This window comes from Rhinoraja longicauda, chromosome 18 (assembly GCF_053455715.1).
Source record: "Rhinoraja longicauda isolate Sanriku21f chromosome 18, sRhiLon1.1, whole genome shotgun sequence".
Classification (NCBI taxonomy): Eukaryota; Metazoa; Chordata; class Chondrichthyes; order Rajiformes; family Arhynchobatidae; genus Rhinoraja; species Rhinoraja longicauda.
The window spans coordinates 2,010,659-2,036,817 of record NC_135970.1 but is presented as its reverse complement, the minus strand read 5'-3'; the positions used below and the strand labels follow the sequence as shown (position 1 = coordinate 2,036,817).

The following is a 26,159-nucleotide window of genomic DNA, read 5'->3' as shown; positions in this document are numbered from 1 at the left end:
GTGTGTGTGTGTGTGTGCATGCGTGCATATGTGTATATATGTGTGTATATGTGTCTGAAGGTCTCGACCCGAAACCCATTCCCTCTCCAGAGATACTATGTCCTGATGAGTACCCCAGCTTTTTGTGTCTATCTTCTGTATGCTTATATATATATATATATATATGCACATTGCATTTATATATATATATAGACGCACGCAGGCACACACATGCACAAACACATGCATATATCATATATGTGTGTGTGTGTTTGTGCGTGTGCACCTGTGTACGTCTATATATATATATATTTATATATCTGTAAATGCAATCAGACAAAAAAATATTGAGCAGGGGGAAGGGCTAGGGATGGTTCTACAACAAACCACTTTCTTCACAATCCATCGGCAGTTTCTTGTGAGTTCAGAGGCAGAGCCCTGGGCACTGGAGCTCTGGTTGAACGCATCTCTGGCACTGCGACGTGGAAGTGAAACGCAGCTCAACTAACAGTGAGGCAGCAGCCTTCCTCCGACCCTAAACCAGAGAGCACTGAAGCTCACTGTTCTACACCACTTGCTTCAGGATCACACTTGGATAAAGCAGGGTCGTGTCTTTGAATTTACACGTCAATTAGTTCAAGAATCATTCAATGGTCTAAAAGGCAGATCGACACAAAGTGCTGGAGTAACTCAACGGCACAGGCGGCATCTCTGGAGAGAAGGAATGTGTGATGTTTCAGACTGAATGATATATAGTGTTGTCAACTGTCCCATATTAGCCGGGACATCCCATATTTTGGGCTAAATTGGTTTGTCCCGTACGGGACCGCCCTTGTCCCGTATTAGTGGGGTTGCCAACAATAAGGGACAAGGGTGACGTCACCGCCCCGCGCCCCAAGTGACCTCACCCAGCCAGCGGCCACGTGCTCCCGCTCCAACAATGGTGGCCGCCCGGGGCGGGGTGAGGTCACGTGGGGCGCGGGGCGGTGACGTCACCTTGTCCCGTATTTAGGAGTGAGGAAGTTGGCAACCCTAATGATATAGGTGGGGGGAGGTGGGGGGGAGACTGGAGTCAAGAGAAGGCCAGAGCAAAACAGGGCTGGCAGCAGATGACGGTGGGGTAAGGCTGAGCCCACAATGGCCCAGCATCTGCAGTTCCTTCCCACACAATCTTGAAGGCAGTGCAGACATGGTGATTGCCGTCAGCTCTGAGAAATATATGCCCTGTGGGAATGAGCGGGGAGGACAGATAGAGATTGAAATGGCACTTAAAGTGTTAAGTTTTTTCACCAGGTCCTTAAAATAATATCAAGGCACATCTGTCTTTAGTTTCTCTTGGATTTGTCAGGTGGATGGCTGCTCCCGAGAGCCCGGTTCAGCAGAAGTATTTTAATTTGACTAAACACCTGATTTATTTTATCTGTCAGAGACGGGGCAGTTTGTCTTAATACTGCCTGTCAACTGCTGGGTGTATTCACAGCAATTTACTGAGAGCCTCAGCTACTAAAAACAACACGTCGTCCACTCTCTCAGAACCACCTGAAGAGTCATGTCACGCCATTAAGAATAGTCCTCCCTGCAAAACCCAGGCAATTATTCTATCCCAAATGAACAGATTGTGGTCCAAATTATTTGCACAGAAAAATCTTACAGTTTAGACTTTACTTTCGACTCTAGAGATACAGCACGGAAGCAGGCCCTTCGGCCCACCGTGTCCGCGCCGACCAGAGATCACCCAGTACACTAGCGCTATCCGACACACTATTCACAATTTTAGCAAAGTCAATTAACCGACAGGTCCGCGCGTCGTTGGATTGTGGGAGGAAACCGGCGCGTCCAGAGAAAACCCACGCGGGTCACGGGGAGAACGTACAAACTCCGTACAGACAGCACCCGTAGTCGGGATCGAACCCGGGTCTCCGGCGCTGCATTCGCTGTAAGGCAGCAACTCTACCGCTGCGCCACCGTGCCGCCCCATTCTATTCCAACCCATTGAATGTGAAGCCAAGGGTAACAATGGCATTCAAAGCATGCTGAAACGTGAACAACCCTCAAAACCTTATTGCAAACTGCCATTCGCTCGCTGGCTGTCACTAGAGTGAGCGTCCATTTGCAAAAATGGAGTATTTATTTTTTCCTTTCTCTTTCAGTACAGCATAGGAACAGGACCTTCAGCCCACATTGTCCGTGCAGAACACAATGCCAAGATAAATGTATCTCCACTGCTGGCACGTGATCCATATCCCTCCATTCCCTACACATCCATGTGTCTACCTAAACGCTCTTAAACACCACTATCATATCTGCCTCCACCACCACCCCTAGCAGCACATTCCAGGCACCCACCACCTTCTGGTAAAAAAAACTTACCTCACAGGTCTCCTTTAAACCTTGGGATACAAAGTGCTGGAGTAACTCAGCGGGTCAGGCAGCATCCCTGGAGAACATGGATAGGTGACATTTCACAGAGTGCTGGAGTAACTCAGTGGGTCAGGCAGCATCTCTGGAGAACATGGATGGGTGATGTTTCGGGTCAAGACTCATCTTCAGACACTTCTTCCTTCCTCTCTCACATTAAAGCTGTGCCCTCTAGTCTTTGACAGTTCCACCCTGTGAAAAAGGTTCTGGCTCTCTCCTTATCTCTGCCTCTCATAATTTAATATATATGAGAAAAAACTTTTTCACCCAGAGAGTTGTGAATTTACGGAATTCTCTGCCACAGAGGGCAGTGGAGGCCAATTCACTGGATGAATTTAAAAGAGATTTAGATAGAGCTCTAGGGGCTAGTGGAATCAAGGGATATGGAGAGAAGGCAAGCACGGGCTACTGATTGTGGATGATCAGCCATGATCACAATGAATGGCGGTGCTGGCTCGAAGGGCCAAATGGCCTCCTCCTGCACCTATTTTCTATGGTTCTACATTTCTATGTCTATCAGGTCTCTCCTCAACCTCTGACGCTCCAAAGAAAACAATCCGTTGTTCCAACCTCTACAACTAATTTTGCCAAGGCAATGTTCATTAAAAATGGAGCACATAATTTGCAAAAATCAGGAAGCAATGGAAGGCAACAAGAATCTCTGTAATTTTAAAAGTACAAATTACAGAAAGATACACAAATGGAAGGATTAATAAACTACACAAATTTGAGAGAGAGAATGAATTTAGAGGAAGATGTGACCGATTTTGTCACTGCTGATGCAGCAGAGGTTGAGCAGAATTGAAGAGTACAGTATTAAATGCAGAGAGAAAAATGTGAGAGAGAGATAGAACAAATTAAAAAAAGACATGGAGAGATCTTAAAATCTTTTTCACCCACGGCAGAGGAATCAAGTATCAGAGGGCATTGGTTTAAGGTGAGTGGGGAATAGAGTTGTCAACTTCCTCACTCCCAAATACGGGACAAGATGATGTCACCGCCCCGCACCCCACGTGACCTCACCCAGCCAGCGGCCTCGTGCTCCCGCTCCACCATTGGCGGCCGCCCGGGCCGGGAGGCAGGTTGCTACGTAACCTCCGTTAGGCGGCGCCCGGGCTTGCACTGTCTGGGACCACAGCAGCCCTCGGGCTACAGTGTCCGGGCCTACAGTGTCCAGGCATACAGTGTCCAGGCATACAGAGTCCGGGCCTACAGTGTCTGGGCCTACAGTGTCCAGGCCTACAGTGTACGGGCCGACAGTGTCCAGGCATACAGTGTCCGGGCCTACAGTGTCCGAGCCTACAGTGTCCAGGCATACAGTGTCCAGGCCTACAGTGTCCGGGCCTATAGTGTCCGGCCTACAGCGCCGTCCGGGCCCAATACGGGACAAGGGCGGTCCCGTACGGGACAAACCAATTTAGCCCAAAATAAGGAATGTCCCGGCTAATACGGGACAGTTGGCAACTCCAAAGATGTACAGGTATGTAGGTTAATTGGCTGGGCAAATGTAAAAATTGTCCCTCGTGGGTGTAGGATAATGTTAGTGTGCGGGGATCGCTGGGCGGCGCGGACCCGGTGGGCCGAAGGGCCTATTTCTGCGCTGTATCTCTAAATCTAAATCTAAACCCTAGTGGGGAATGATTTAATAAGAACCTGAGGGGCAACTTTCCACAGGAGGGTGGTGGGTAAATGGAACGAGCTGCCAGAGGACAGGTAGTTGAGGCAGGTACTATAACAACATTTAAAATACATTTGGACAGGTACATGGACAGAATAGGTATAGAGGGATATGGACCAAATGTGGGCACAGTGGTGCAGAGGTAGAGCTACTACCTTACAGCGCCAGACACCCAGGTGCTGTCTGTACAGAGTTTGCACATTCTCCCTGTAACTCTACCTGTAGCTTGTGCTGCAAGGTAGCAGCTCTACTGCTACATCACTGTGCTGCCAATATTTTGTTTGATGTACTCTAATGTGAAAGGTTAACTCTGTTTCGCTATCCATGGAGACATTTTAACTGTTGGTGTGCACATATACCAAAGCAAGTCCATTCACTTGTTGGTAAACTCTCCATTCTCACACTAATGTACATTTCTTAAATTCATTCTAATTTTTTAGTTTCACTTTAGAGATGCAGCACGGAAACAGGCCCTTCAGCCCACCGAGTCCACGCCGACCAGTGATCGCCCGTTCACACTAGTTCTATGTTATCCCACTTCCTCATCCACTCCCTGCACACTGGGGGCAATTTACAGAGGGACAATTAACTTTGAAACCCGCATGTCTTTGGGATGTGGGAGGAAACCCACGTGGTCACTGGGAGAAAGTGCAAACTCCACACACAGACAGCACCAGTAGTCAGGATGGAACCCGGGTCTCTGGCACAGTGGTGCAGCTCTACCTGCTGCACCACTGTGCTGCCCATTAAATCTCGGTGCTGGATTTAAGCCATTAAGACACGTTGTAATAATACTAGAGTTCTACTTTGCTCTCATTCCTTCCTTGATAAAGGCTGCACTGACTCAGGGAGCCTGAGATGGGAAGGTGCAGGCTGAGAATATCACCGGCTTCCATCTCCCAGCCTTGCACCAGATTGCAAGATGCTTGCTGGATGGCAGAGGAGGTGTCAGTGCAGAGAAGAGAGCTGGCTGCCCATAAAATCAATCTAGCCTGACCTGATGGGGAAAGACACACAGGGACGATGCACCCATCTGCCAATTAAATTGAAGCAGAAAACAGAGAGAGACCAAACGCAGCACACTTGGCACAAGCTACCATTGCAGAGACAATCTGCTGGGATCACAAACACAGACCAAAGGCATTCTGACATAGAACATGGTGAATCTTTCAGTGTGGCTCTGCGATGGTGATAATATTCATAGGGTGATAGTGATTCTCTCTGCGCCCCACTTCCCTGTTGCCGTGACCCTTGGCAGACCCACTGCTCCATATGCTTCAGAGCCTTCCTCTCACATCTCCGTGAGATGTAGTATGGTGTTCCTTCCCCTTCCGGCTCGCCATTGCCAAATGATATTGGTAACCCACTCTGTGTAGCACTTCACTAACACAGTGCTCCCAACTGCACTTTGGCAAATACAGCTCTGTCACACAGTCACAGAGTGATACAGCACGGAAACAGGCCCTTCGGCCCAACTTGCCCACACTGGCCAACATCTACACTCGTCCCACCTGCCCGCGTTTGGCCCTTATCCCTCTAAACCTGTCCTATCCATGTACCTAAATGTTTCTTAAACGTTATGATAGTACCTGCCTCAACTACCTCCTCCAGCAGCTCGTACCATACACCCACCTCCCTCTGTGTGATAAAGTTACCACTCATGGTCATATTAATTCTTTACTCCCTCACCTTAAACCTATGTCCTCTGGTTCTCGAATAAGATTTGGAATAGTTGAGAACAGCCAAAAGGATGCCTACCGCAGAGGGCAAGGACTCAGGAGTGATTGTACAGAGATGCAACGGGCAAACAGGCCCTTCGGCCCACTGAGTCCACCCTGACCAGCGATCACCCCGTACACCAGCACTATTCTACACACTGGGCAGTTTTACAGAGGGCCGGTTAACCTACAAACCTGTACGTCTTTGGGGATGTGGGAGGAAACCGGAACACCCGGAGAAAACCCACGCGATCACAGGGAGAACATGCAAACTCCACACAGCACCCGTGGTCATGATGGAGCCCAGGTCTCTGTCGCTGTGAGGCAGCAACTCTACCGCTGCACCACTGTGCCGCCCTTTTCTGCTGATTAAATGAATGTTCCAGAAGCAACAAACACACCCTAGACTGTTCCCTCAAAGGATGAAAGAATGTACAATTATTTTGGCTTCCGTCAGCTGGACAACAGGCAAATATTATCAAATGTAAGTACTTTGATAAACAGCTGCATATTTTCACTTTGGCCGGTTCTTGGCAGAGTGCGAGCTTTCTCCATTTAAGAAGGAGCGGTGGAGAGACATTAGATGTGCGCGCGGGTCAGGGTTGACTCGGTGACAACGGAACAGCACACAGCCATGGTGGGCCGTGCTGTCTCACCTCGGAGTGGGGAGGGGGGGGGGAGGGGAGGGGCTTGGCATTTAACATCCACCTCTGCTCCCACTTTGCTTTTGATTCTGCCTTTTTTCCCCAAAATGCCACAAGTAGCATCTGTAAAAGGGCAGCAAAAGTCAACCAAAACAAAACACTAGCAGGAAACAGCAAAAAGAAAAGCCTGATCCACTCGAAGCTCGACAAAAGATAAAAGCCTTTAATTTTGTGTCGGGTGGCAATGGGATTGTATTCACTTCCTCTCACTCCACCCACCCTCACCTCCCCCCTCCATTGGAAGCACATAGTTTATAAAATATGTTTTTGTTCCTCTTTGATGGGTCCCAAGTTAATAATAAAGATAAAAGATTTGAGCATAAAAAAAACATCACAAAGAACTGTATTATCTTATCATCCCTTTTAGTCAGGGCTGTTGAGCCATTCTGACTAATTTCATTGTTTTTTTTTGATATATCAAAAGAAACGAACACTGGAATTCTTTCTGTGGCAGTATCAGATAGCTATTGTCGAGGTTAGGGTACGTTGCTACCCCATATTCAGTGAAGTAACAGTTTATAAATGCGGCAATTGTTCGGCATTATAATGCATGGTAGACAGAGGCATGCCGAGAGAGCAACATATTCAGACTGGCCACTTATGGAGCTGCTCGCATGAGAAGGTGCTCATGGAAAGTTTGTGTCCAACTTCCAGCAGCCTCCAGCCATCAACAAGGACAGCCTTTCAACTCTCCAGTGTTTAGGTAACTGACCTCCATCTCCCGGTTGCCAAACATTTTAACTCCCTCTCCCATTCCCACACTGACCTTTCTGTCCTGGGCCTCCTCCACTGTCAGAGTGAGGCCCAACGCAAATTGGAGGGACAGCACCTCATATTTTGCTTGGGCACCTTACACCCCAGCGGTATGAACATTGACTTCTCTAATTTCAAGTAACCCTTGCTTCCTCTCTCTCTCGGTTCCTCCCCCACCCCAGTCATCCTGCCAGTTCCACCGTTCACATCCATATATCCCTTAGTTATCACCTCTTCCACAGCCAACATTGGACCATTGTGGGCTCCACCTTTCCTGGGTCATCGGTGCCGGCTCTGATTTGGTCTGTACCTTTTCATACCTCTGGTTTCCCTCTCCCCTGACTCTCAGTCTAAAGAAGGATCTTGACCCAAAACATCACCTATTCCTTTTCACCAGAGATGCTACCTGGCCCACTGAGTTACTCCAGCATTTTGTGTCTACCTTTGGTGTAAACCAGCATCTGCAGTTCCTTCATACAAACATCCCCATCATCCTTAAACCCCCGGTACCCCACCTCTGCTTGCACCCATTTCCCCCCTTCCCCTTTCTACCTGTTCCTTTCCTCTGGCTTCATGATTCACCACTGTTCCCTCCTTAACTCCTCATCTCACATTGTTTGTCTTTTCATCTCTGGCTTTTGTTCAACCATCTGCCAATCAACCCACCCTCTTCCCTTCACCAGTATCCACCTATCACTTGCCAGACTACATCCTGCCTGAAGAAGGGTCAAAACCCAGAACGTCACCTATCCATGTTCTCCACAGATGCTGCCTGACCCGCTGAGTTACTCCAGCACGTCTTGTTTATCCTTTTCCCTCCCCTTCATCCTGTTGTCTAACAAAGTTATGGGGGTGTGGGGGGATTAGCATGAAACATAAAAGCAATTTGGCTTGAGCAAAACAGGCAGAACGTTTTTACAAGCGAAAGAAAATGTCAAATTGAAGAGAAACAGCTTGTTGAGTGTCTGTGTGTGCAAGGACACTGTAATAGCTGTTGTTGTTGAAAGTCCTCTCGGAGAGCAACAATCTAAATCCCACCTGCTCATCGAACGCTATCATGGTCCATCACGGGCACAGACCTCCCCACCACACACTGCCAGCTCCATCACGGGCACTGACCTCCCCACCACACACTGCCCACTCCATCACGGGTACTGACCTCCCCACCACACACTGCCCTCCCCACCACACACTGCCCACTCCATCACGGGCACTGACCTCCCCACCACACACTGCCCACTCCATCACAGGCACTGCCCTCCCCACCACACACTGCCCACTCCATCACGGGCACTGACCCCTCTCCCCACCACACACTGCCCTCCCCACCACACACTGCCCACTCCATCACGGGCACTGACCTCCCCACCACACACTGCCAGCTCCATCACGGGCACTGACCTCCCCACCACACACTGCCCACTCCATCACGGGTACGGACCTCCCCACCACACACTGCCCTCCCCACCACACACTGCCCACTCCATCAAAGGCACTGCCCTCCCCACCACACACTGCCCACTCCATCACGGGCACTGACCACCCCACCACACACTGCCCACTCCATCACGGGCACTGACCCCTCTCCCCACCACACACTGCCCTCCCCACCACACACTGCCCGCTCCATCACGGGCACTGACCTCCCCACCCTATAAGTGACAGAAGCTGCAGGTGAGCAGGAAACAAAAGGGTGCCAGATAAGGAAAGAAGGAGAGTGAACTGTAAAGCCAGTGTGGGGGGTATGGATGGAAGGAGACAGGTGCGTGGGGAAGAGGGGCATGATAGTAGGAGGTGAGTGCTCAGTCGCCTTGTCTATGTTTGGTCTCACTGACGTACAGGAGACAACATCGGGAGCACCAGATGCAGCAGATGAGGTTAGAGGAGGTTTAGTTTAGTTTAGTTTAGAGATACAGCGCAGAAACAGGCCCTTCGGCCCACCGGGTCCGCAGCGACCAGCGATCCCCACACATTAACACTATCCACACCCACGAGGGACAATTTTAACATTTACCAAGCCAATTAACCTACATACCTGTACGTCTTTAGAGTGTGGGAGGAAACCGAAGATCTCGGAGAAAACCCACGCAGGTCACGGGGAGAACGTACAAACTCCGTACAGAGAGCACCCATAGTCGGGATGGAACCCGGGTCTCCGGCGCTGCATTTGCTGTAAGGCAGCAACTCTACCGCAGTGCCACGCACCTGGAAAGACTGCTGGGGTCCCTGGATGGAGGCGATGGAGGTGTGTTGGGACAGGTTTTATACCTCCTGCGGTTGTAGCTGTGGAGGGGATGGTTCAGATTTGCACAAACTGGTAGCATGTTTTGGACTCTCTATATACTAAAAATCTCGTTTGTTTGTTCCTGAACTACAGCCAAAACGGTACATGGTAGCGCGACAAGTTTAGGCCCACCTTACTCACCGTCATCCCTTTGGTGCTAATGGAAGAAGCCATTGAAATCGGTGTTATATTTGTAAAGGTATTCACATTTTAAAGTTTAAATCTATCTCCTTAGGAGGGAGGGGGGAGGGAGGGAGGGAGGGGGTGGAGGGAAGGGGGGGAGGGAGTGAGGAGGGAGGATAAGGGGGGATTGAGGGGAATGGATTGGGGGGGAGGGGAAGGGGGAGGGGAGGGGGTGGAGGGGGGGAGGGGGTGGAGGGGGGGCGGGAGGGAGGGGAGGGAGGATGGAGGGGGAGGGAGGATGGAGGGGGAGGGAGGGGAGAGGGGGGGAGGAGGGGAGGGGAGAGTGCGAGGGGAGGGGGGGGAGAGAGGGTGCTGCACCAATGCAGGAGAGGTTTGGGCAGAACGAGTCAACTTGGTCTAGTAACCTAATAAAAATGAGTTATATTCAGTTGATTTCTGTCCTCTAGCCTTGGAGTGTTGAAGAGATAATGTTGGCAAGCACTCTGTTAGTTTAGTTTAGATTTGAGATTCAGCATGGGAATAGGCCCTGTGGCCCATTGAGTCCACACAGGCCATCGATCACCCGTTCACGCTGGTTCCATGTTATCCCACTTTTCCATCCTCTCCCTACACACTAGGGGCAATTAACAGAGGGCCAATTAACCGACAAACCCGCACGTCTTTGGGTTGTGGGAGGAAACTGGAGCAACCGAAGAAATCCCACACGGTCACGGGGAGGGCGTGCAAACTCCACACAAAGACCTGAGCACCCGAGGTCAGGATCCAACCAGGGGTCTCTGGTGCTGAGAGGCAGCTGCTCTACCCTCTAGATCCCCTTACTCCAATATCAAGCAATCTACCAACACACTTCATCACCTGAACAGAACAATGCATGAGTTAAGAGGTTTGGTCGATGACTCAGGAAAGGTGAGAAGAAAATGGCGGGGGAAAAGTTCCAAAAATTTAATTAAATGAGGACTGGATCTGAAACCTAACCCCAGCAATGTGTCTGCTTAAATGAAGCAATAAAGTATTGGTAATATAATGCGACTGAGAACCTTGCACGGAATTGGAAGATTGTTTGAGGAATTAAAGTCCCACTGACGTACAAACTCTCCAATAATCCCCAAATGTTCTCTTTTGTAAATCAAATCCCTGGCCTGAACACCACTAGAGAGTCCCTCAAAGAGGCACACCTGAGATTTCACATCCCTGGTCTCCCCACCAATGCTATTCACGAGCATCATTAACTCAAGATTATATTTACATTCCTCTCAGCATTAACTGCTGAAGACAAGGAACTGCAGATGGTAGTTTACAAAGAAAAAGCACAAAGTGCTGGAGTAACTCAATGAATCAGGCAGCATCTCTGGAGGACATCGATAGTTGATTAGTTAAGAGAACCAGCATGGAAACAGGCCCTGCAGCCCATCGAGCCCACGCCAACCATCGATCACCACTCACACTAGATCCATGTTATCCCACTTTCTGATCCACTCCACTCCGCCAATTTGAAGATGGATATATAATTAACAGACCAGCACGTCTTGTGTACGTTGGAGGTAAGCGGAGCGCCCGGAGGAAACGCATGCAGTCACAGGCAGAACATGCAAACTCTGCACAGACAGCACCCGAGGTCAGTATTGAACCTGGGTCTCTGGCGCCATGAGGCAGTGGCTCTACCCGCTGTGCCACTGTGCCGCCCAATGGATAGACGTTCCGGGTCAGGACACTTCTTCAGACTGAAGATAGACATAAAAAGCTGGAGTAACTCAGCAGGTCGGACAGCATCTCTGGAGAAAGGGAATAGGTGACGCTTCAGATCAAGACCCATCTTCAGACTGTTCATATTCCTTTTTTACAGAGGTGCTGCCTGACATCCCGTATTTTGGGCTAAATTGGTTTGTCCCGTATTAGGCCCGGGCTGTAGGTCTGGACAGTGTAGGTCCAGACAGTGTAGGTCTGGACACTGTAGGTCCAGACAGTGTAGGTCTGGACACTGTAGGTCCAGACAGTGTAGGTCTGGACACTGTAGGTCTGAACACTGTAGGTCCGGACAGTGTAGGTCTGGACACCGTTGGTCCGGACACTGTAGGTCTGGACACTGTAGGCCCGGACGCTGTAGGTCCGGACAGTGTAGGTCCGGAGGCCCGGGCGGTCATCATTGGTGGAACGGGAGCACGTGGCCGCTGGCTGGGTGAGGTCACGTGGGGCGCGGGGCGGTGACGTCACCTTGTCCCGTATTTGGGAATGAGATAGTTGGCACCCCTATGCCTGAACCACTGAGTTACCTTGTTCATATTCCTTTTCTCCAGAGATGCTGCCTGAACCACTGAGTTACTCCAGCATTTTGTGTCAATCTTCGGTGCAAACTAATATCTGCAGTTCCTTCCTACACTTCTTCAGATGCTAGTCCATCAACTATCGCTTAGCATCGGTCAGTCATAATTATTCATCATTTTTTCCGCAAAAACAAATCAATATATTCATGCAGAGAGAGAGATATCACATGGAGACTATCACTTAATTTGATGATCCACAGTAAAACAACAGAGTGATTCTGCTATAAATATCTCACAATGGAAATGTGTCCCAATTTGTTCTATATTTCTTTGCAATGCCTGCTCTTTTGTTTGACCGATATCCAGGGTTAGTTAATAATTAAGTTTGTGGCAACTCTCCCAGTGCTGTATTCTTTCAGATCCCATTTGATTGCTTTGATTTTCATGTCAAAGCCAATGTCTTTACCCTGAGGAGGATGCCAGAACAGCAGTTAAAACGAAGCCCAAGCCGAAGCCGTAGCCTCGTACGCACCTTGCTCCAGTTTACGTCGGGTTTCGTGGCTTGGAGAGCCGCCAGGCTGTGTCTCTTTTTACTTTGTGGTTTGTACACGAGATACCATCTCCAGATTCCCCACTCCCCTTGATTGATACACACAGACAGGCATGAAAACACACGATTAAACCTGACTGCTGCCTGCCCACACTAAAAGAACCCTCGGCTACCTTACAACCAAAAGGGACAGCCTTTATTATTTAACCAGCAATCCTCATAGCGTCGTACAGCACCGAAGCAGGCCCTTCGGCCCAACTCCTCCAGTTAGTTAACTTTATAGATACAGCATGGAAACAGGCCCTTCAGCCCACAGTCCATTTACTTTAGTACTGTATAGTGATACAGCATGGAAATAGGCCCTTCAGCCCACAATCCATTTACTTTAGTACAGTGATACAGCATGGAAACAGGCCCTTCAGCCCACAGTCCATTTACTTTAGTACTGTATAGTGATACAGCATGGAAATAGGCCCTTCAGCCCACAATCCATTTACTTTAGTACAGTGATACAGCATGGAAACAGGCCCTTCAGCCCACAGTCCATTTACTTTAGAACAGTATAGGAATACAGCATGGAAACAGGCCCTTCGGCCCACCGAGTCCATGCTGACTATGGATCACACGTTCACACTAGTTCGATGTTATCCCACTTTCTCATTCCCTCTCTACACACTAGGGGCAATTTTCAGGGCCAAATTAACCTACAAACCTGCACGTCTTTATGGGAGGAAACCAAAATATCCAGAGGAATCCCACGCAGTCACAGGACACATGCAAACTCCACACAGACAGCAACTGAGGTCAGGGTCAAGCCTAGGTCTCTGGCGCTGTAAGGGGAGGAGAGGGGGGTAGAGAGGGGAGGGGGGAGGGGTGGGGAAGGAGAGGTTTGGGCCCAACGGGTTCACTTGGTCTAGGATCCCTTTAAACCTGTCCTATCCATGTACCTGTCCAAATGCTTCTTCTAGCCGAGACCTCTCACTTGGTCAGCACACCTACTGATAAAGCAAGTGAGTACGTCACATAACTCATATCTTTTCAGCAACGCTCCAGTTCCTTGGTTGAAAAGTGACGTGACTAATCAGCTTGGTCTTTCCACCTCCTCCCCAGGGAAACTCTACCCAGTGTCCATGGCCGATACGTTGGAATTCATTTGGTGATGACCATTGTTTACGTACTCAGAGCCTCCAATGCTGCCCTTATTTGTTCAATCACAATCTAAGATCATTTATATAAACATACTGGAGCGCCAGTGTGCTACTTAATGTGGAGCGAAAGTATACAGACGTTCCAAGATCCGTCGCTTGTTTTTGTTCATTCTTTGGCATCTGAGGTGGCAGTAGTTTAGTTTAGTTTAGTTTATTTTAGTTTAATTTCATTTAGTTTAAAGAAACTGCATGGAAACAGGCCCTTCGGCCCATCGAGTCCACGCCAACCATCGATCACCCGTTCACACTGGTTCTATGTTATCCCACTTTCTCAACCACTCCCTACACACTGGGGCAATTTACAGAGGGCAAATTCATCCACAAACCCGCACATCTTTGGGATGTGGGAGGAAACCGGAGCACCCGGAGGAAACCCATGCGGTCACTGGGAGAACGGGCAAACTCCACGCAGACAGCACCCGAGATCAGGATCGAGGTCAGGAACCCGGGTCTCTGATGCTATGAGGCAGCAGCTCTACCGCTGAACCACTGTGCCACCCTATTTTCACCTGACATCTTTGGAATTGGCCAAGACCTTACTCCCAATCTTTATATAGAGCTTGAAAAGAAGCAAAAAATGATGGCAGGTTAGGCAGCATCTTGGAAAGAAAACCATGAGAACTAAAAATGAAAGATAAATTATGTGACAGAGAGGTGGCGGAGACGATATAGTCAAACAGTGGGAATCAGGCCATTCGGCCCAACTTGCCCATGCCAACCAACATGCCCCAGCTACACTAGTCCCACATGCCTGCGTTTGGCCCATATCCCTCTAAACCTATCCTATCCATGTATCTGTCTAAATGTTTCTTAAACGTTGGGAAACTACCTGCCTCAACTCAACTACTTCCACCAGCAGCTTGTGCCATACACGCATCACCCTTTGTGTAAAATATTTACCCCTCAGGTTCCTATTAAATCTTTCCCCCCTCACCTTAAACCAAAGTCCTCTGGTTCTCTGGGCAAATGACTCTGTCCTGGCAAAATCCTGGTTAATCTTCTCTGTACCCGGTGTGAAGAAGGGCCTCGAACCGAAACGCCACCCATTCCTTCATTCCAGAGATGATGCCTGTCCTGCTGAGTTACTCCAGCATTTTGTGTCTCTCTCCACAATTTCTTGACAATATCTTTCCGAAAACGTGGTGCCCAGAACTGAACACAATACAAGTGTGACCTCACCAACATCTTGTATAACTGCAACATGACCTCCCAACTTCTATACTCTGTACTCTGACTGATGAAGGCCAATGTGCCAAAAGTCTTTTGCCCACCTTATCTACCTGTGACGCCACATTCTTGGGACCCTTCTTCACACTTATTCCACATCTCCAGTTTCTTGTGCCTCGCATTATGTTTCAGTGCAGTGCACAGTACAATACTAATATCCTCTGATGTTTAGGAATTAGTTTTCTCACACTGTAACTTGTACTTCCTAATAGTAGTCTCTCTGTTTGCCGAGATGTGGTTATTTGTAAGACCAACAGGTTAAATCAATCATACCTAATCTTTTAATTGCCTGACTGATATCCTTGCCTCAGGCACCCTACAAAGTGAAATATTAAATTATAAAACATAATAATTAGAATATCAAAAAGGCAATTACAATTAGACAATTTAATGATATTCAAAAGTATATAAATAGGAAGGTTTGTACAAATTAATTATAACCAATTTCAAAAAGATGTCATACAACTTCTTAGCTTCTATTAAAGTTGGGTCCAGCATATCGTTTTTGTACAGAATTATATCCGTGTGATGTTTTTTTCACCAGTAAAAGGACACAAAGTGCTGGAGTATTTCAGCGGGTCAGGCAGCATCTGTGGAGAACATGGATAGGTGACGTTTCACAGAGTGCTGGAGTAACTCATCGGGTCAGGCAGCATCTCTGGAGAACATGGATAGGTGACGTTTCACAGAGTGCTGGAGTAACTCAGCAGGTCTGGCAGCATCTCTGGAGAACATGGATAGGTCCCTTGCCCAGAGTAGGGGAATCAAGAACCAGAAGACAGAGGCTTAAGGTGAGGAGAGAAAGACGTATAAGGAACCTGAGAGATTACTTTTTATACACAAGGGATGGTAGGTGTATGGAACGAGCTGCCGCAGGAGGTAAATCAGGAAGGTAAAGAAGCATTTAGACAGGTGCATGGACAGTACAAGTTTCGAGCGATATGGGCCAAACGCAGACTGGTGGGACTAGTGTAGATGGACATGTTGTTTGGTATAGGCAAGTTGGGCCTGATTCCACTCTGTATGACTCTGTGACTCTACAACGAGGTGACGTTTCGGGTCAGGACCCTTCTTCAGTAGTAGTCTCGTTTCACTAATTAAAGTTCTCAAAAAGTGGAAAATAAACTTTTAAGAAATCTTAAATATAAGATACCTTCACGAAGACCTTGCCTACATTATTGGAGAAGTGAAAATAATGAGAACAGAGCAATTGATGCTTGATTTAAATCAACATTAAGTACAGTTCTTGGTGTTAGGCAAATATTTTAAAGTAATTTCTGAAAGGCACTCTATTTTAGTTGAAAGAAATTTAAAGAATGGATCAACTGGGCTTATATTCACTGGAATTTAGAAGGATGAGAGGGGATCTTAAAGAAACATATAAAATTCTTCAGGGATTGGACAGGCTAGATGCAGGAAAAATGTTCCCCATATTGGGGGAGTCCAGAACCAGGGGCCATTTAGGACAGAGATGAGGAAAAACTTTTTCAGACAGGGAGTTGTGAATCTGTGGAACTCTCTCTCTGTCCCCCCCACCCCCCACCCCCGTCCCATTCGGAAGAGGGAGAAAATTCCCAGGTCCTCACCAGCCTCCATATCCAACACACCATCCTCAGTCAGAGAGTTGTGAATCTGTGGAATTCTCTGCCACAGAAGGCAGTGGAGGCCAATTCTCTGGATGTTTTCAAGAGAGAGTTAGATTTAGCACTTAGGACTAACGGAATCAAGGGATATGGGGGGAAAGCAGGAACGGGAAACTCAGATCCTGGGGGGACAGGGCTTTCTCCATCGCTGCTCCCACCCTATGGAACTCACTACCCCAAACCGTTAGAGACTCCCCCACACTCACCACATTCAAAACATCGCTGAAGTCTCACCTGTTCAGTACTGCCTTCAACCACTGAAGGTCAACTCACCTTCTGTCTCCTTTCTCTGTTCATTTATTTATTTACTTATTTATCTATTTATTCATTTCCCCTATGTTCTCAAAATCTCTGTAAAGCATCTTTGAGTATATGAAAAGCGCTATATAAATAAAATGTATTATTATTATTATTATTATGATCATATTGAATGGCAGGGCTGGCTTGAAGGGCCAAATGGCCTACACCTATTTTCTATATTTCTATGTAAATTACTCAAAAAACACATCTCACCCAGCTGAAGGCTGCATGACAGTGCAATATACTACATCGTATATGGTCCCTTTACCAACTTGCTTCCTGTGGCTCCCCAGTGCTTTGTTCCATGTAGGTAACATCAACCAATAAACAAAAGCAAGGTTGAGGAAAGCAGCCTTTGGAAGATCTTTGTTCAGTCCTAACATAACGAGACTCACAAACGCTTAAACTGGATGATTTTGTTGCAGTTTCACTAAAAGGTAATTTCTTTGATTTCCAGCCTGAAGTAAAATGAAACAGAACGTGACACAAAATGCCAGAGTAACTCAGTGGGCCAGGCAACATCCCTGGAGATTATACACAAGGATCTTCAGATGCTGATTTACAAAGAAGGACACAAAGTGCTGGAGTAACTCAGCGGGTCAGGCAGCATCTCTGGAGAACATGGATAGGTGACGTTTCACAGAGTGCTGGAGTAACTCAGCGGGTCAGGCAGCATCTCCGGAGGACATGGATAGGTGACGTTTCACAGAGTGCTGGAGTAACTCAGTGGGTCAGGCAGCATCTCTGGAGGCCATGGATAGGTGACGTTTCACAGAGTGCTGGAGTAACTCAGCGGGTCAGGCAGCATCTCTGGAGAACATGGATAGGTGACGTTTCAGACCCTTCTTCAGAAAAATCGTGATGGCAGGGGTGGGAGGAAGAAAGTGAAAGAGAGGTGTTTTTTAATATATATAAGTGGCTGGACAAAGGTCAGAGATTAAGAGATAAAAAGTGTGAGATAAGGAAGGGGTGTGAATTGTGAAGCCAGAGGAAGGAATTGAGATGGAAGGGGTGGGGGTGGGGTGGGGGTGAGGAGGGGGGAGGGGGGAGAGGGGGGAGGAGGAAGGAAATAAATGGGTGTGAATCCAGGTGTGGCACAGGGAAGATAGGAAAGACAAAAGTGATGGGGGTGGTTTGTTGGTGACCTGAAATTGGAGAATTCAACATCCATATCATGAGGTTGTGAGCTACCCATGCAGAATATAAGGTTCCCAACCCGAAACATCACCGATCCAAGTTCTCCAAAGATGCTGCCTGACCCGCTGAGTTACTCCAGCACCCTGTGAAACATCACCTATCCATGTTCTCCAGAGATGCTGCCTGACCCACTGAGTTACTCCAGCACCCTGTGAAACGTCACCGATCCATGTTCTCCACAGATGCTGCCTGACCCGCTGAGTTACCTCAGCACTTCGTGTTGTTTTTTCTAAACCAGCATCTGCAGTTCCTTGCATAGCCATTAAACAAAACCTGCCCTGCTACATTTTTCGTGGGAGACCAGAGCAAATTCCAGATGACAACGCACCCTTTAACTCCCCCTCCCATTTCCACACGGACCTTTCTGTCCTGGGCCTCCTCCATTGTCAGAATGAGGCCAAAAGCAAATTGGAGGGACAGCACCTCATATTTTGCTTGGTCAGCAAGTGGGTGACTTTGGATTTCTCTAGCTTCGAGTAACTCCTGCATCCACTCTCTCTCTCTATCCCTCCCACACCCAAGTCGTTGTACTTTTCAAGACATCTTGTTGAGTCTCATTGTCTATAACTTGTTTTCACCTAGCCCACAGCTAGCAATGGCCTGTTTCCTTTTCATTGCTACTATTTTGCATATCTTTCATTTATTTGTTCTATCACCATCTATATCTCTCATTTCCCTTTCCCCTGACTTTCAGTCTGAAGAAGGGTCTCGATCCGAAATGTCACCTATTACCTTTCTCCACAGATGCTGCCTGACCCGCTGTTACTCCAGCTTTTTGTGTCTTCCACCCTGGCTGAAACAGTTCACCCAATTCTAGCAAAGGAGAACAGATGACCAGTTGCTGAAGAGATGACTTTACATCTTAAAATATGTATTTATAAGACCATAAGACAAAGGAGAAGAATGAGCCCATTCGGCCTAATGTCTGCTCCGTTATTCGATCATGGCTGATCTATTTTTCCATCTCAATTCCATTCTCCTGCCTTTACCCCGTAAATATTGACATGTGTTCATCAGCACAAATGCCCAGCAACAAAGGAGATTACAGTGTGTGGTGGGGAGTGCCCGCTCCATCACGGGTACTGACCTCCCCACCACACAGTGCCCGCTCCATCATGGGCACTGCCCTCCCCACCAAACACTGCCCTCCCCACCACACACTGCCCGCTCCATCATGGGTACTGCCCTCCCCACCACACACTGCCCACTCCATCATGGGTACTGCCCTTTATTTTATTAGGTCTCTTCCCCGGGGCGCAGCTCGGCCGCGGGGCCGTCCATCACCCGGTACGGCCGCGGGACGTTTCAGCGCTCGGTGCGGCTCGGCCGCGGGGCCTTCCATCGCCCAGCGGCGCGGCCGCGGAACGGTTCAGCGCCCGGCGCAGCCGCGGGGCCTTCCATCGCTCGGTGCAGCTCAAATAATGGAATAGGTGACAAACATTAGGTTTCTTGTAAATGAATGACTTTAGCCAGGACTTGGAAATATATTTTGGACGTCTGCGTCTTCTTCGTTCAATTTTCGCAAATGTTGGCCCTTTTCTTCCTCAAAGGGCCAACATCTTCAAGGCTGGCAGATTTATATCTACTTACTTCACCACGAGATACGCTGTGGCTTTATTCTCCTTCAGTATCTGCATTAAAGCTCGGGGACAAAGCTTTGTACTGAACATATACTTGTACTTCCAAGGCATAAACCATCCTTTGAACAACTTCTCCAGTGCTCTGATATCCTCTGATGCTCACTGTTCACTGGTTCACTTCTGTTTGTGGCAATGGGGTTAAGGTGACTGCTTGGCTAAACTGCCTTCGATCTTTGACTTAAGACTCTTGCTCATGTTATAAAATCATTTCTCGCACTCCAATGACGATGCCTTGGGCACATTGTCTTCTTCATAACATAGAGCAGTACAGCACAGGAACAGGCCCTTCGGCCCACAATGTCTATGCTCAACATGATGCCAAGATCAATTGATCTTGTCTATCTGCACGATCCATATTTTACTTTACTTTATTTTATTTTATTTTAGTTTAGTTTAGTTTAGTTTAGTTTAGTTTATCATCACACATACCGAGCTACGGTGAAAAGTGTTTTGTTGTGTCAGTGGAAAGACTATACACAGGCAGCACGGTGGCGCAGCGGTAGAGTTGCTGTCTTACAGCGAATGCAGCGCCGGAGACCCTGAGTGTCTCTTCAACAACACTATTGTATCTGCCTCCACCACCACCCCTGGCAGTGCGTTCCAGGCACCCATCACCCACAGTGTAAAATGTAAAAAACTCGTCCTTTAAATTTGCCCCTATCACCTTAAAGGTATGGTCTCTACGCTTTGACATTTCTATCCAAGGGGAAAAAGGTTCTGACTGTCTACCCTATCTGTGACTCTCATCATTTAATTTTACTTCTACCAGGTCTCCCCACAACCTCCAGCATTCCAGAGAAAGCATTCCGAGTGTGTGCAACCTCCCCCATAACCAATGCCCCTAATCCAGGCAACATTCTGTCACCAGTAGAGTCTAGATGGAGGACAAAGTGATAAAACAGGGAGGGTTTTAGAGAGTAAAGTGCAAGTGTTAAGGTCTCGGCAATTGAACGCATGGTTGCCTGCGGAGGAATGATTAGAGTGGGGGTGGCACAGTGGCACAGCTGGTAGAGCCACCACCTCACTGCACCAGAGACCCGCGTTCAATCCTGTCCTCGGCAGCAGTCTGAGTGGAGTTTGCACGTTCTCCCTGTGACCACATGGGTTTCCTCCGGGTGCGTCGGTTTCCTCCCATATCCCAAAGATGTGCGTGGTTTGTGGGATAATCGGCCCTCTGTAAATTGCCCCGAGTGTGTAAGGATGAGAAAGTGGGATAACATAGAACTAGTGTAAATGAGTATCGATGGACAGCGTGGACTCAGTGGGCCAAAGGGCCTACTTCCATGCAGTATCTAAACTACACTAAACAAATCTAAACTAAACTAAGAGAAAGGATAATAAAGAGATAAGAACTGGAAGAACATTGGGTCCTTGAAGAGTTTTAGAAAGGATAACAGTATTAGAGTTGGTCAACACAATGTTCCTATTGAAGGCATGGATGCCAACGAAACATTGGTTAAACAATAGCCACCAATCACAAAGGTGGATGGATTGATGGATGGATGGGACTTGGTGCTTTGGACAATGGGCAACATAATCTTGAATAAGCACAAAATGTGATAACTTGCTGCCCTTGTCCTCATGGGCCTTGGTGGTGGTTAGGGTTGACAACTTTCCCACTCCCAAATAAGGGATAATAGGTGATGTTACCGCCCACGCCCCATGTGACCTCACCCAGCCAGTGGCCACGTGCTCCCGCTCCACCAATGGTAGCCGCAACCTCCGTTAGGCGGCGCCCGGGCCTCCGGGCCTACATTGTCTGGACCTACACTGTCCGGGCCTACACTGTCCGGGCCTAGAGCGGCCCCCGGGCTTACTGTGTCTGGGCCTACAGTGTACGGGCCTACGGTGCCCCACGGGCCTAATACGGGACAAGGGTGGCCCCGTATGGGACAAACTAATTTAGCCCAATACGGGATGTCCCAGCTAATACGGGACAGTTGGCAACCGTAGAGGTGGTGTTAGAGTAACTCGGTCAATAACCATATGTCGATGATACACACTGCAGACACTGCACCAGTAGTGGAGGGAATGATTGTTTAGGGTGATTGAGGAGGTACATTCAATTGAGCTGCTTTACTTGGCTGGTGCTGAGCTTCACGGAAGTTCAGGCAAGTAGAAAGGTTTGCACAAGTATTCATTGAGGAACAAAAAGGAGAGGCTTAAAAGAAAATGGAATCAAAGAGACAAGAAGCTGTGGAGCTTTCTTTGTATTTGTGGTGTTACCAAAATAACAAGGAGCTTTTTCAGACAAAAGCCTGGACCAAATTGTCACTAATGTAGTCCAGGCAGATCAACTGGTGAATATTTTACAAAGTGCTGGAGTTACACAGCAGGCCAGGCAGCGTTTGTGGAGGAACTGGATAGGCAACGCTTCATCAGTCTGAAGAAGGTTCCTGACCCGAAACATTACCTGTCCATTCACTCCGCAGATGCTGCCCGGCCTGCTGAGTTCCTCCAGCACTTTGGGTCTTGCCCAAGATGCCAGCATCTGCATTTCCCTGTGCCTCTTTTTAAGCTAATGTCCATTGTGGTGAATATTTTAAGCTGATGTCCATTGTGGTTGTTCAAGGCAATGCCCTTTAGACCTAACGAAGGTTAGATTTGACATGTGGCAAAGGGAAACAGCTAAGGTGAAAGAGATTAATTGCCACATCTTGACTAATTGTTATTTTTCGTTATGTTTGGATGCTTTCTGCAATAAATAGTTTCCACCAAAGAATCAGGCAACATTTCAGAAAGGTGACTACCTTTGATCTCGCCAAGAATCTCCCCTGTATTGAGTCCGGCCATCTTCTCTTTCCAGTCCTTCGAGAGAAACTTCTCGACACAGGATGATTCTGGAGAGGATAAAAAAACAATTGCAAGTGATGAAGAGAGCTTACCGGGGAAAATATCCGCTGATCCACTTCTGGAATATGCATTACATTTGACCGACATCTGAAAGAATGAACTGCCACATGCTGTGCTAACAAAATTAACATTTATCCCAAACAGTAACTCCCTAAATTCCATTAATAATTGCCAAGACTTTCATTCCATTTGTCCACGTGTAAAGCATGGGTTCACAGGCCCGCCACACAAAGCGGTCTTTAGTGTTGGACTAAATTGACAATTGTGTGATAGCTGTTGTGGGAATAAGAGCAGTGTCTGACACTGATCAGAAGCAGAGTATTTGGGCCCCACGTTTCAACTGATCAGGAAGAGTTTGATTCTAAAATTAGGACCCACATAAATAATTGTCAATTTCTCCAGCATTTAATGGCGTCACGGTGGCGCAGCGGTAGAGTTGCTGCCTTACAGCGCCAGAGACCTGGCTTCCATCCTGACTACGGGTACAGTCTGTACGGAGTTTGTACATTCTCCCTGTGACCTCTTGAGTTTTCACCAGGTGCTCTGGTTTCCTCCCACATTCCAATGACGTACAGGTTTGTAGGTTAATTGGCTTCGATAAGTTGTTATAAAATTGTCCCAGTCTGTGTAGGTTAGTGTAGGGGTTGTTTGCTGGTCGGTGCGCACTCGGTGGGCCGAATGGCCTCTTTCCACGCTGTATCTCTAAAGTCTAAAATCACTGACAATACTCACTTCAACCAACAGATAAAACATCTGAAGGTTCTACCTCATCTGAGACACATCTGAGTGTCTACCTCATCTCTTCTTACAACAGAATTTGAAGGTTAACACATGGATCGGTTCTCATTTGCACATATATATCACAATACTAATGCAAGTATATCAAATTATGAGAGGCAGAGATGAGGTAGACACTCAGAATCTTTTTTCCGGGAAGGGAATACCAAAGACTAGAGGGTGCAGGTTTCGGGTGAGGGGGCGAAGTTCAAAGGAGATGTGCAGGACATCTCCTTACACTGAGGGTGGTGGGCAGTGTTGCAGTGCTAATGTTTTAGGTCCGGAGCTGTTACTGGTGCCGGAGTGGCTGCTGTTAAATTCCCCGCTAGTTACAATTCCCCGCTGTTTATTTTGGCTCTTTGTTACAGAGGTGCCGGTGTGTCGCTCTGCCCCTGGTGGTGGGGGCCTGGAATGTGCTGCCTGGGGTGGTGGTGGAGGCAGATATAATGGGGACCTTTGAAAGGTTTTGAGATAGGCACATGGATACGGAGTGACATGGACCACGTGCAGGCAGATGAGATGAGGATGAGATGAGATCATGGTCGGGACAGACATTGTGGGCTGAAGGGCCTGATCCTGTGTGGCACCGTCCCATATTCCATGTTCTACATTGGTTACAAAGCATTACCCTCCAAGCCACTGGATAGAGCAATATTATTCTGCAAATTAAATGCCACAAAGACTTCACTTTCTATTTAGGATTACTTTCTATTTTCGATGTCAAGCCGATTTTCACCTTAATTTGTCAGTAATTCCGTGAGTCTTTCTTGTTTTTGGAAGCTTTGCATTTGGAATTTCATCAACATTCCTTCTGGAAACCATTAGGTAAAGCAGCACCTACTCGTTTAGTTACCTGCTCAAAGAATGCTCCTGGATTTGTGAGGCATGAAGCACTGCCTCTAAACCTATGATGACTATTCCTTATGGCTCCTTTATTCTTTAAGTGAACATTGATAGCATCTCATAAAATGCTCTCAACCATTTTTCCCATTATGAATGGTAGATGAACTTGCCTGGTATTCCTTCATTCATTTCTTGTTTTTTTTTCTTTGTACTGGCGAATAACATCAACTATTCCCTCATCTTAGACTATGATTCCTTCAATGTTAAACAGAGGCTTTTATATCCACTTCACGTTTCCACGTCATGTCCAGTTGCCTTAAAACGTAAATAAAATCCTCGTTCCTTCCGTATGGATGGTTTATTCATATCTAGATAGAGACCCATGGAGATGTGCAGCATGGAAACAGGCCCTTCGGCCCACCTTGCCTATGCTGGCCGAGTTGGAATACTGTAATAGTCCCATTTGCCTATCCATCTCGGTGTCCAAATGATTTTTTTAAGTCGCAAGTGTACCTGCTTCTATAACTTCCTCTTGCAGATCATTCAAGATATGGACTACCCTCTGAGTGAAAAGGTTGCCTGAGGTCCCTCTTAAATCTCTCCCCTCTCACCTTAAGCCTGTCCTCCCTAGTTTTAAAATCCCCTACTCTGGGAAAACGACTGTGAGCGTTCACTTTAAGCGCTCAATAAGGTCACCCTCAGCCTCCCGCGCTCCAAAGTCCCAGCCTATCTAACCTCTCCCTATAACTCAAGTCCACAAGCCCGGGGTAACATCATGGACAATCTCTTTCGCACCCTTTTCAACTTAAAGACATTTTAGATAGACACAAAAACCTGGAGTAACTCAGTCTGAAGAAGGGTCTCGACCCGAAACGTCACCCATTCCTTCTCTCCAGAGATGCTGCCTGTCCCGCTGAGTTACTCCATCTTTTTGTGTCCATCTTCGGTTTAAACCAGCATCTGCAGTTCCTTCTTACACATAAGGACTACTTTACATGATTACCGAGAGTGGTAGACACTTCCCAGTCCATCACAGGTTCTGACCTCCCCACCACCTCGATAAGACCCACACCATCTTGACCACGCTCTCATTTCACTCCTACCATTGAGAAGAAGATAGAGGAGTATAAAAACTGTGACCACCAGGTTTAAGAATAAACTTCATCCCAACAACCATCAGGCTCTTGAACACTGCACAACAATAAACTCATCTAGGAACTTCTATGATCCATCTTTGGTTGCATTAAGGACTGTAGGTTTTTGACGCTGGTAATGTGGTCTTTAATGTGTTGATTTTTTTGTTTATTACATATTGGTGTGTATCGTGTTTATAGTGTTGTTGAGCTGCTCCAAGTAAGAATTTCATTTTTAATTTGAAGAAGGGTCCCGACCCAAAACGTTCTTCAGAGATGCTGCCTGACCTGCTGAGTTACTCCAGCACTCTGTGAAACGTCACCTATCCATGTTCCCCAGAGATGCTGCCTGACCTGCTGAGTTACTCCAGCACTCTGTGAAACGTCACCTATCCATGTTCCCCAGAGATGCTGCCTGACCTGCTGAGTTACTCTAGCACTCTGTGAAACGTCACCTATCCATGTTCTCCAGAGATGCTGCCTGACCTGCTGAGTTACTCTAGCACTCTGTGAAACGTCACCTATCCATGTTCTCCAGAGATGCTGCCTGACCTGCTGAGTTACTCTAGCACTCTGTGAAACGTCACCTATCCATGTTCTCCAGAGATGCTGCCTGACCTGCTGAGTTACTCTAGCACTCTGTGAAACGTCACCTATCCATGTTCTCCAGAGATGCTGCCTGACCCGCTGAGTAACTCCAGCACTCTGTGTGTCTGTACAGAGTTTGTACGTTCTCCCCATGACCTGCATGGGTTTTCTCCGAGATCTTCGGTTTCCTCCCACTCTCCAAAGACGTACAGGTTTGTAGGTTAATTGGCTTGGTAAATGTTTTTAAAAAATTATCCCTCG

The 26,159-nt window shown here is 47.6% G+C and overlaps 1 protein-coding gene across 10 annotated transcripts in view; it reads right to left on the bottom strand.

The window, feature by feature from the left end:
• sox6 (SRY-box transcription factor 6) overlaps positions 1 to 26,159 on the bottom strand; it is a 642,359-nt gene that overhangs the window by 201,658 nt on the left and 414,542 nt on the right. For all 10 annotated transcript variants that reach the window (XM_078414965.1, XM_078414966.1, XM_078414964.1 and 7 more), the window contains one exon: positions 22,455 to 22,544. In XM_078414965.1, coding sequence (XP_078271091.1) covers positions 22,455 to 22,544 — 90 coding nt within the window. The remainder of the gene's footprint in view (positions 1 to 22,454; positions 22,545 to 26,159) is intronic.